General features: G+C 40.2%; 1 protein-coding gene across 1 annotated transcript in view; it reads left to right on the forward strand.

The window, feature by feature from the left end:
- hoxb3a (homeobox B3a) overlaps window positions 1-10,055 on the forward strand; it is a 17,446-nt gene extending 7,391 nt beyond the window's left edge. Inside the window, exons 2-3 of the mRNA XM_037689365.1 lie at window positions 529-1,223; window positions 9,196-10,055. Of these exons, the coding sequence (XP_037545293.1) occupies window positions 650-1,223; window positions 9,196-10,055 (1,434 nt within the window). The 5' untranslated portion in view covers window positions 529-649. The remainder of the gene's footprint in view (window positions 1-528; window positions 1,224-9,195) is intronic.
- Window positions 10,056-12,470: the final 2,415 nt, after the last annotated feature.

The following is a 12,470-nucleotide window of genomic DNA, read 5'->3' on the forward strand; positions in this document are numbered from 1 at the left end:
ATATATATATATACACACACACACACATATATATATATATATATGTATATATATATATATTTTTTTTTTTGGTCTTTTTTTTTCTTTTTTCACAGTTCAGAAAAAAAAAGTGATGGCTGCATGTTGACTACACAGTCAACAAATAAATAAATAAATTAGGTAATTAATTTATATATATGCTCCACCCATATGGGTGTAAATAACAAGTTATTGTACAACTTTCAATTATATTTGCTGTAAAATCCGACAGATCAAGCATGCGTGCAGGTGTGTGTGTGTGCGCGCGCGTGTGTGTGTGTGTGCGTGCGTTAAAGAGCGGGAGTACAGAGTGAAGGTACACGTCTTGCCCTCCTCGTGCCCCCTCCATCAGAGCATCTGCTGGCTGTGCTGGGCTCTGAAGGGGTGGGGGAGGGTCAGGTGATGGGGAGAGAAAAGCAGTGGTTTCTATTCATGTCATGGCGCCTTTCATTGCAGGAAGATGGATTTAACTGTGTCATTTCTTCATTCTGTCTCCTCCTAACCTTTCAGGTCAGATTGCAGGAGACCGTTGGAGAGAGGCTGTCACGTGACCCCCGGTACCAAATGGTCTTCCGGCCGTGGTTTTCATTAAGGACTGGAGCACAACAAGAAGCTGCCGCCTCCCTCAGACATGCAGAAGACAACGTACTACGACAACTCTCCAACACTCTTTGGTGGCTACTCTTCATACCAGGTGCAAGGAGCCGGAGCGGCCCCTGCCAATGGCTTTGGGGGCTACGATGCCCCCGTCTCAGTGTCCCACCAACAGCCTGCCTTCCAGTCAGCCACCCATCTGGATGTGGAGTCGTACCAGCACTCTGCCTGCTCCTTGCAGTCTCTGGGCAGTAATGGTGGTCACCAGCAGCAGCTAGCCAAGACCAAGGAGCTGAACGGCAACTGCATGAGGCCCAGCCTGCCGCCTGAGCACCACCCTGCCGCCCAGGTGTCCCCCCCACTGCCCCCAAATCCCAGCAACGGTAGCGCTACAGCTCCGCAACCAGGGGGCAGCACTGGGCCCTCTGCCGTCTCCAAGTCAGGCCTCAATAAGTCATCAATCTCCTCTTCCTCTTCATCATCTTCCACGTCCTCCTCATCTTCTCTGCCACCCAACCCAACGCTGGCAAAGCAGATCTTTCCCTGGATGAAAGAGTGTCGACAAACCATCAAGCAGAAAAATGGTTCTCCCAGCAACAACTCTGGCAATGGTGTGTTACTTTACACCTATTGTTCTTCTCTTTTTCTGCACTGGAGCAGCGAGACAGTCCACCTCTGTCTTATCAGCTGCTTCTGTCCTCTGTTCAGTCTACATTAACATCCCTCTGCACCCTGCCTTCTCCTCACCATCACCATGCCCCTCATTCACACCTTTCTTATCAACGTCCTCTTTCTGCACTCAGGTCTCTGGAGAATTTCAAATGCTTCCACAGAGTAGTTCTTTTGAAAACATTTTGGAGGCAAGGAAGTGACTGAATGCATCCATCACTTCCTTTTGGTTTGTCATGGTATAGATTCACCACATTTAAATTATCCTTCAGTGAGAAATGAGTTGTAGCCAATCAGGTCTAACCTTGAAAATAAAGTTAACTCGTGCGATATTGTGAGATGGACCCCTGTGACCCAAAATGGAAGAAGTGCATAAAAGATAATGGATGGATGGAAATTGTGAGATGTCACCCTCAGATGTTGTAAATGACTCACAGTACAATTTTAGCTCATATCTGTAAAACAGATTAAATTATAGCCATTTGTGTGTTAGCTAACATCAATTTGCGGAGGCAGCCTCCTCCAGTTGGCTTGACTTTAATAGTTAATGTCCATCAATGAACACCAAGTTGGCTCATGGGATATCTTGACAATACGCAAACATCAGTACAGGAAATTTGTGGCTTCACTTCCTGTTGAAAAACATTTCAGAGTTGTTTTTAAACTCTTCTGAAAATGAGTGAGGAGGGCTTAAAATATTGTTCACAGTGTTATCATCGGAGGAACTCTGTTAAGTTCTGATGTTGGTAGCTCAGTGTGTCAGGTGATCATGCTGAGATTGTGAGTTCGAGCCAGGAAGAACATCTGGTGTCAAACAATTTCCAAGTTTTCATGCAAGCTCCCTGACTGTGGTGAGCCCTAAAGAAGGAAGCAGCCAAAAGAATAAAACACCCGTTAAAATGAGTTCAGGCAGCGACCAGGGCCGTTCTACTAAACTGCTCAGGGCAACAGCTACTGAAAGACAATAGCTAAGGGGCCGGACATCCAGCTAAGTTTGTTTCGCAATTTTAAATCTAGTTTTAGTTAAAAATGAACTCATTGTGGGCCGAACTGAGCTCACCCGTGGGCCTGATTTGGCCCCCGGACCACCAGTTGAATAGCCGTGTACTGGACTGTGACAATATTTATTTTATCAGGTTGAGTTTTCACCGGTAGCTTAGCTTAAAAAAAAAAAAAAAACTTTTAGATTACTGTGAACGTTAGCAGCCCACATCCTGATGCTAAAATTATTAAACAATAAACAAGAAAAATAGGTGTTTGCAAAAATGCATGGTTACTTATTACAAAAAGCCTGAACTAAAACATTAAAATGAAAAAAATCAGAACAGAAAATAAAAACTAAAATCCTCAAAACAAATGCTAAAATCTAACAAATTTTAAACTAAAGGAAAAAATAGCTAAACTAAATCTTAAAGCTACAATGAGCAAACATTTAACAAACATGTAAGTAGATCAAAGCAAAACTGATGAAAACAGTGGCTAAAATCTAAGACCAACATTCTAATAGTTAAAAATTAACTAAATTGAACCCACTAGTTAAAATAACTAATCAAGAGCTATAGCTAAAATCCACAAAATTGTAGTTTAAAGATAATTTTATAAAATTGTAACTAAAAGTTCAAATTAGCCACACAGCTAAAAGCTAAGAGTAGAAAATTCATAGCTAAAAGCTGAAACTGATGAATTTGTAAAATTCAAGAAGTAATGTTTCTCAAGAGATCTCAAGTTTTTTTTTTTTCTATAAGAAAAACTCAGTAAATGAAGGAAAATAAATGAAAAAGTATAAAAGTTACAAACAAACTAACTTCATGGACACGATGTCCTGAATGGGATAAACACATGTCTTTTTGAACATTATAATAAAGCGTGTTTGTCCCAGGAATACAAAAAAAATTCTTAAAGTGTGTTTGTCCCAAAAACATTCAGAAAAACCAACAACAGTGTGAATGCTGACTCAGCATTTACACACCAAGTCTTTTTTATTTCACTAAAACAAAATAACACAAGCAATAAAAGAAAAATACAATGAACTGGACAGAATGGCTGTTTTTAAAAACTTTTTTTAAGTTAATAAACAGTTTCTTATAAGATAAATTTAGCTGGCAAACACATATTTTAAATGCTGAAATCAAACTTAAATCACATTGCATGTATATGACCAGACATACATAAATCTGTCTCAAATTAATCTGTTGTTTAAGAAAAACAGTTTGGTTGAGTTAAGAAAAAAGTCAAAAACTTTGATTTCTGCTGGAACAAGCTCACCGGAGATAAGCTTGGCAGGAAGTGCTGAAAGAAAAGCAACATTTTTATTTATTGTCTAAAACAGAGTCAGAGGACAAAAGGTCGAAACTTGTTTCAAAATGTGATTTAAGCTTAAAACTGATGAAGCAAATCAAGAAGAAAAACATTTAAAGGACAGCAGTCTGAAGCTTCTGCACCATGTCTTTTCCTTATCTTCTCTTTCCACCCCCCCCCCCCCCCCCCCCCCCCCCCCACCCCCCCACACACACACACACACCTTCTCTTCGATCTTTGCAGCTGACAACAGTCAAATCCAGACATTAGCCATAGCCGTTAGCTTCTCTCCCAGGAAAAACATTTATAATATTTAAAGTAGAAAATAAGAACAACTGGGCAAAACACACAATCAATTATAAACATCAAAATCATCTAATGATGGGCAAAAAGCACTTGTAGTCTGATAAACCAATTAAAGTTATTAATGACTGAAGAACATTTTAATAAAAATCAGATGATATGTATACATAAACATATTTTAATAGAGCTGAGAGAACATCAACAGGATAGTTTGTTTGTTTGTTTGTTTTTGCAGTTTGACAGATTTGTGGAGATTTTTTAGCTAGCTCACGCTGCGTGAACAGACAGGCCTGGGTTGCTACAAGGATGTTGTTTTTGATTGAATCTTGTAAACATCACAACAACAACAGTGTTGTGCAGTGTAAAAACCTTTAACTTGAACTCCTGGGACAGTTTTGAGATGATTGATCTAATCCCACACAAGAAATCTTTCCTGATTTTCCAAACTGAAAAGTTGCTTTAGCTGCTGCCTACTGCAGGTATGATACTGACCACTCCACAAAACCTCTTGTTAAATAAGAAACAAGATCACAGCGAGACCTTTTAATAACAAGTCAAACAGTAGATAATTTTCTTAGTTGTGTTTTTGTAACTCTACAGCTGTTGGCTCTGCCATGAAATAACTGAGGCAAGAAAACATCCATCCATCCCTCCATCCATCCATCCATCATCTTTACCCGCTTATTCCATTTTGGGTCACGGGGGTCACTGGTGCCCATGTCCAGCAATCACTGTGCGAGGGGCGGGGTATACCGTGGACGGGTCGCAAGTCCATCACAGGGCCACATAGAGACAAACGAGAAAAAAACATTCACTCTCTCACTCACACCTAGGGACAATTTAGAGTTACCAATCAGCCTAACATGCATGTTTTTGGTCTGTGGGTGGAAACCGGAGGACCCGGAGAAAACCCACACATGCACGGAGAGAACATGCAAACTCCACCCAGAAAGGCCCCTGGACCGGGGTTTGAACAAAGGACCTGCTCGCTGAGAGGCAGCAGCTCTACCAGTTGCGCCACCGTGCTGCGCAAGAAAACATCTGTTATCCAAACATAGAAAAAGAGTTTGGACTAATTATAAATAAAAATTAATTTCAGAAATTTAAAGAAAGGTTTGCTCTCTGACCATCTTAACATCAAATTTCTAGCTTTTTAAGATTAATTGAGTGAATGTGCAGTTAGATTTTGATAAATGTGGATGCAGACTTATCTTTAAGTGAGCTTCTTCCTTTTAAAATTGTTTTTGTTTCAGGATATAAGATTGTATAAGACAGACTTTATTTCACATTGAATCAACAAGAATATTTAGGACCCCACATACTCCATACTTATTATAATTTTCCACCCAGTTTTTCCTTAAAACTTATTTAAAAAAATGTACATGTTTAAATATGTAAAAGAGTGTTAGGAACATTTTGAACTTTTTGACTCGTAAATTAAAATTTGAGCAGTTTTTTCTTTCTGTTGGAAAAGATATGTTGTAGGTAACGACGCGCTAAAAGTGAAACCATCCGTCCATTAACTTTTACCCACTTCTTCCATTTTGGGTCACGGGGGACGCCGGTGCCCATGTCCAGTAATCACTGTGTGAGGGACGGGCGTACACCCTGGACGGGTCGCAAGTCCATCACAGGGCCACATAGAGACAAACAACCATTCACTCTCTCACTCTCACCTAGGGACAATTTAGAGTTACCAATCAGCCTAACATGCATGTTTTTGGTCTGTGGGAGGAAATCGGAGTGCCCGGAGAAAACCCACGCGTGCACGGAGAGAACATGCTAACTCCACCCAGAAAGGCCCCCGGACCAGGATTTGAACCAGGGATCTGCTCGCTGAGAGGCAGCAGCTCTACCAGTTGTGCCACCATGCTGCCCCTAAAAATCAAACATTAGATTTATTTAACTTTGTCATATCAAATGTTTTCTAATGTAAAAAGCAAAAGATGTGCAAGTCTCCTACAAACACATGGAAGAAAACAGCATAAAGTGCAGCAGCACCTCCTGGTCAATCAGAAATGCACCTCTGCATGGTTTATTTATTTATTTGTATTTATTCAACCTTTATTTATACAGGTAGTCTCACTGAGTCACAAGGACTCATTTACAAGAGACCAGTTTTAGATAGACAACATATAAAATACAGACAGCAATATACAACACCATACAACAATAAATGCAATTAAAATAATAATAGTGTTATAAAACACTGTTACTGTTAGCAGAGTGGTCCTGTTACCAAAGTGGTGCTGTCAGCAGTGTGGTCCTGTGAGCAGTGTGGTTCTAATAGCAGCATGATCCTGTTAGCAGCATGGCACTGTTAGCAGAGTGGTCCTGTTAGCAGCATGATCCTGTTAGCAGAGTGGTTCTGTTAGCAGAGTGGCCCTGTTTGCAGCCTGGTCCTCTTAGCAGAGTGGCCCTGTTTGCAGCATGATCCTGTTAACAGCATGGTCCTGTTAGCAGAGTGATTCTGTTAGCAGCATGGTCCTGTTAGCAGAGTGGCCCTGTTTGCAGCACGGTCCTGTTAACAGCATGGTCCTGTTAGCAGAGTGGTTCTGTTAGCAGCATGGTCTTGTTAGCAGAGTAGTATTGTTTGCAGCATGATCATGTTAGCAGCATGGCCCTGTTAGCAGAGTTCCCCTGTTTGCAGCATGGTCTTGTTAGCAGCATGGTGCTGTTAACAACATGGTGTTGTTAGCAGAGGGGATCTGTTAGCAGCATAGTTCTGTTAGCAGAGTGGTGCTGTCTGCACTGTGGTCCTGTTAGCAGCATGGTCCTGTTAGCAGCAGCATCCTGTTGGCAGCACGGTCCTGTTGGCAGCACAGACCTGTTGGCAGCATGGTCCTGTTAGTAGCATGGTGCTGTTAACAACATGGTGCTGCTAGCAGAGTGGTTCTGTTAGCAGCATAGTTCTGTTTGCAGAGTGGTGCTGTCTGGAGTATGGTGCTGTCTGCAATGTGGTCCTTTTAGTAGCATGGTCTTGTTAGTAGCATGGTCCTGTTAGCAGCATGGTCCTGTTGGCAGCATGGTCCTGTTAGCAGCGTGGTCCTGTTAGCAGCGTGGTTATGTATGAATTTAAATCAATCCAATATTTTAAGCAAATGCTTTGTTCGAGTTGATTTTTTATCTCATAATTCAACAAAATTTGCTTATTTTGATGAGTAAAAATGTATAATTGCTCATAATAGAATTATATAACTTCCATATTTTCTTCCAAGTTTGAAACATAAGACTAGCATGTGGATCTTTTTGAGCTCGTTTTTATCAGTTTTAAATGATGCTTAATGATTGCAAGCTAAACCACATTCAGCTACATTTACAATCTACGTGATCTTAAAGTAAACAGATTGATTCCAGTTATATTCAAAATGTTTTCATGTTCACCACTTGTACTCCCTAACAAGCAACAATGAGCTTGTTGCTGTAGGCTCACAGCTCATATAAATAAATTTAAAAAATCATCCCAATGTGAAAAATACTCATAATGTTCCAACAAACTGACACGTTTGTCTTTCTGCTGTAAAGCCTCAGAGTTACTCTCCAGTCCTGCTTGAGTTTAGCACCACACTGAGATGGACATGGGGAGAAATTGGACTTTTCAAGGTGAGATGACTGATCTGAGAGCAGTTCCTTGTGTTGCAGCTGTTGTTGCTGTGGGGGGTTTGTCTCTCCAGCCAAGATGCAATTTAGGAGTTCTCGGCCAGCACAGGGCTTTTGTCTCTTAATAACTGCCACTGTTATGAAGTGTTGACAACTAATATCAGGGGATAATTTAGGCAGTTTGCCCAGCCCCCACCACCATCACCACCACTTTATTAAGAACCTGAATGCATTCAATTTCTGCCAGCATGCAGCCCAGTCGCACTGCAGCTTCTCTATCTCAGTTATTCTTAGTTTTCACATTAATATTAAGGGTGCCATTGCATTAGCACTGAAACACCATAATCCTGTTCAGAGTTTGTCTAGTTTCTGATCATGCAGTTCTGCAATAAAATGTGCAATTTATCAACTAAAACATGTGGCTTAGTAGGAATTACATGACTTTTGGTATTGGTACGTTCCACAGCGTAAACTAAAACTGCAACAATCTGCACAAATGATAAAAAAAAAACCACAACCCAAAGTTTAAACGAGTCTAAGAAACTTGCACTTTGCACGGTTAAACTAGCATTTTAATAACTTTTAGGGGTTTTACATAATCACAGTTTAACATTTATGATTTGTACATACATTTCCACAAAATGTTCAACTGACAGTCTCATACTAAGATTTGATCTGTCTATTTTTTCATATTGTTTGAACAAGGTTCTTAGTGCCACAACTCTCAGTACATAATCTATACATCAAAACATATAAGCATTTTGTCTCAGCTTGTTCTCTTCAAAACTCAAAGGGAACAATCCTATCAGTCTCAGGCTGATTATTTTTCAAGCATCTCTAAAATATTGTTCAGCATTTGTTTGTTTGAGCCTTACTTTTCAATTTGTTTTGTTGTCTGCCTCTGATTGTGTTGGCAAAAAGACACAAGTGACATCAAGTGACTTTAATGTGCCGCTGGTTTAAACCATTTTTAGATTTTAGTTGCTTTTGCTCTGCTTGTAGTTTATGGATCAATATGTGGCCATTTGATTACACAATGTACACAATGTTTAGTACTACTTTACCAGAAGGCTCCCCTTATAGATGCTAATAAACATTTTATAGATACGTTATTAATTCCTGTATAAACGCTTTATAAACATTGATAACTGTGTATTAAGCATTAATTAAGGGTGACAGAGAAAAAAAAAACTGACCAGTTTTTTGCTAAATAGTGAGTCAAATCTGTTCACGTATATATTTCATCTAGAGTTGTTAAATTAAACATGTCAGACTAAGTTATTACCTTAGCACAATAAGCATTTGTAAACCTAAGTTTTTAAGATATAATATTAGTTGAAGATATGTATAATGCAGTGATAAAGTACAATATTATATCCTAAAAAACTTAGCTCTAGATGAAATATGTAGGTGAACAGATTTGGATAACTATTTGGCAACAAACTGGTTAGTTTTGTCTCTGTCACCTTTAATTAATGCATATTAAGCTGTTATTAATGATTTATAAAGTGTTTATAAAGGAAATAATAATGTATGTATAAACTATTTATTAGCCATCCATAAGAAGAGCCTTGTTGTAAAGTGGTACCCAATGTTTTTGTTGTGACCTGGTGTTTTTTTACTTCCATGTTCACAGTTTTTCTCTGTTTTCATGCCATATTAATGCAAGATTGATTTAAAAAATATATATATATTTATTTTATTTCTGCTTAGCATCAGCAGGAACTGAGAGTGGCAGCGGCGGGGAGAAGAGTCCCACTGGAGGCTCCTCAGCGTCATCGAAGCGAGCTCGAACGGCCTACACCAGTGCTCAGCTTGTTGAGCTAGAGAAGGAGTTCCACTTCAACCGGTACCTGTGCCGCCCACGGCGTGTGGAAATGGCCAACTTGCTCAACTTGTCCGAACGTCAGATCAAGATCTGGTTCCAAAACCGACGCATGAAGTATAAAAAGGACCAGAAGTCAAAAGGTTTGAGCTCCAGCTCTGGAGGACCATCACCAACGGGCTCCCCTCCTCTGCCCATGCAATCTTCTGCCAGCTTCCTGAACTCAATGCATCCCATGGGAGGTGGAGGAGGGGGGGTGCCTGCCTACGACACCCCTTCTCCACCAACATTTGGAAAGCTCCATCAAGGAGTATCTTATTCTATGTCCACTGCCTATTCCAATGTTCCTATGAAGGGCTGCCCCACCCAGAAGTATGGTGCCCCAGATCCAGACTATGGTGACCCCCACCATAGCTTAGTGCAGTCCAACAATGCTGGCTATGGGACACCTACTAACATGCAAGCCAGTCCAGTCTATGTTGGGGGTGGCAGCTACGTAGAACCCATGCCTGGCTCGGGTCCCTCCATGTATGGGCTAAATCACCTTGGTCCCACACCGCCCCACCACCAAAACATGGACTACAATGTCGGAGGGTCTATGTCAACCGCCAACCAGCACCATGTGGGTGGAGGGGGGCCCCAGGGTCCCTGTGATCCACCCACACACCCGACTTACACTGAGCTGTCAGCGCACCATACCTCAACTCAGGGCAGAATCCAAGAAGCACCCAAGCTCACCCACCTGTAGCAGGTTTGAAACAATGTAGAAATGTAGGAACTAATAAAGACTAAACATAACTAGTACCACGACATGACTCACTAACAGACTAACATATTGGGACTCAGCTGCTGCAGCAGGACAGCAGGAACGACAAAGCAAGACAGGCAAAAGCCATCCAGTGGTTTGTCATATGTTACAATCAGTAAGAATCAGTGTTTAACATTGTCCAGTCCCCTCTGTGGTCCTGCCATGCTACAAGCAAAAGGGTTTGACCTTTTATCATCACGCTGACAGAGTCGTTACTAAACTAGGAGGAAAAAATCGTATCTGTTGCCCAAAAAGCTGGGATGTTTTAAAGTTTTCCCTAAAACAATTTCTTTATTTTTAGCAAAAGACATTTTCCAGTCTCATGTCTTCTTTTATATATTTTTACATTTCACAATACAATTAACATAAAGTAATGTTTTGAGTACAACTTCAAACATTGTTCTTTCAATTGAGTAATTTCAAGTATTTTCTAATTTAAAGTCAAGTATTTACCAGCTAAGCGTGCACTGTCTTTATTCGGTGCTTATTGGAGGCACTGAAATCAAGGCACGCAGTCGATTCCAATGCTGGCCTGCATCTTTAATCAGTACCATTGTTCAGAATAAACAGATGTTAGTTTTTAACTACAGAAAATTCTTGGTCAGAATTAGCAAAAATGAATCTAAAACTCTAGGACATTGTTTCTATATTTAAACAAAATACATGTAGCAAATTAGCAAATAATTAAATATCTCTGATCCACTGATTTGTAATGGAGTGGTGGACTTTCCTGAATAGTTTTTGTGGGTGGTGGAGTAAATGGCGACAGTAGTAGAGCTAGCATAGTTTTAAAAAACATAAAATAAAATAAATAAATAAATAATGAGTATGGATGCTGTGCGGTTCAAAAATGCCATTCAATGCCAAAATTTCCCCCTAAGACACGCTTAAGCACAACTCTGCATTACAGTAGATGAAATAGTGGAGGTTTTAATGGGCAGTTAACGAGGTGGTTAGATTTATTATAGCCAGTTCTCTCCCCTGCAGGCAACACATGTTGTTGTCAGCGGAGCTGAGCTATGTGGAGTGCTCTGCCTCTCCATCAGCTGGAGCGAAAGGCGGAGCGGAGGTGCACAACTGGAGCTGGCAGCACCCATCTTCCTTTGTGGCCCCTGTTTTATGAAGCACATCAAAACTACTGGACGGCCTTTCATTCACTGTCTCTTTCTGCTTCCTGCAGTACCTGTCTCTGTCTGTCTAGACTGAATCATTACTAACCCAGTCTCTCCCTGTTCCCCCACCCTCACAATGCACACACACACTACCATACACTCACACATACATCATTCCCCCTGTTGTAACAGGATTTAGGAACATGTGAGTTCAAAGCCTAAGCCAGCTTTGAGAGGCTACAGTCATGGCTATAGAGCAACACTAAGCTAACTTCCTCTCACATCCACACCGAGAATCTGCCAGCTGCTGACATCCTCAAAAACACGAGTGAGCATGGAAGATAAAGTTTAGTGTGCTTTTTTGTTGGCACATCGTCGAAACAGGGTAAATAATAAGAGATGTGAGAAGTTTTTATTTATGTTTAAGTGGCTCATTGACATCCCTCCACTCCTAAGCCCCGTCCCATTCCTTACTTTATGGGATGCCCATGCATAAAGTTCATTTATAGTTTTTCTTTGTTTTTGTTCCCCATGTCCTGACTTTTTAACGTGGAAACAGGGTATATATATTTGAACAAAAAAAAATGCATGCCCCAGGAATCCGAGCAGATGTGTAAAAAATTCCTTTTTAAAATAACTGGATTTATTGGTTGAAACTTCCAGTGAGGGCATTTTGGGATAACTCAAGTCAGACTCTTCCATTTCACCAGAGGAGTGGCCCAGGCAGCGCTTGGTCCCCATTTCACTGACGTTCAACAAGTAAATCCATAAGGTTGTATTAAAATGTTAAATTTTACACAAATGTTTTGTACACCTGGGCATCATTGATGCACTTAGAGTTTACATTTTGATGGTTAGAGGTTAAAAGATAATAATAAAATCCTATTTTGAAGACGGAAGGCCTTCCAATCAAAGCGTCTTTCGCCAATGTGTGTTCAAGCGAACATTCATATATAAATATTTATTTGTTATAGCCAGTTTAAAAAGATTTTCTGTTTTGTATTGATATTATTTATCCTTCATGTATTTATATTGAGAAAAAAAAAGACTGTACTTTTTTAGTATTTACCTGTTAAGAAAAGAAAAAAAAAAACATTGTGTTTCCTCTTGTCCGTTGTATTAAAATTACTTTTCACGTTCTTGTATTTTAGAAGAAAATAAGTAGCTTTTGTTACTATTATGACCCTTGTACATAAATGTCTTGACATGTACAAGGAAGAGGAGCGTGCTGGGGATTGGTAAC

The sequence above is a fragment of the Nematolebias whitei genome, chromosome 15 (assembly GCF_014905685.2).
Source record: "Nematolebias whitei isolate Nwh7 chromosome 15, NemWhi1, whole genome shotgun sequence".
Classification (NCBI taxonomy): domain Eukaryota; kingdom Metazoa; phylum Chordata; class Actinopteri; order Cyprinodontiformes; family Rivulidae; genus Nematolebias; species Nematolebias whitei.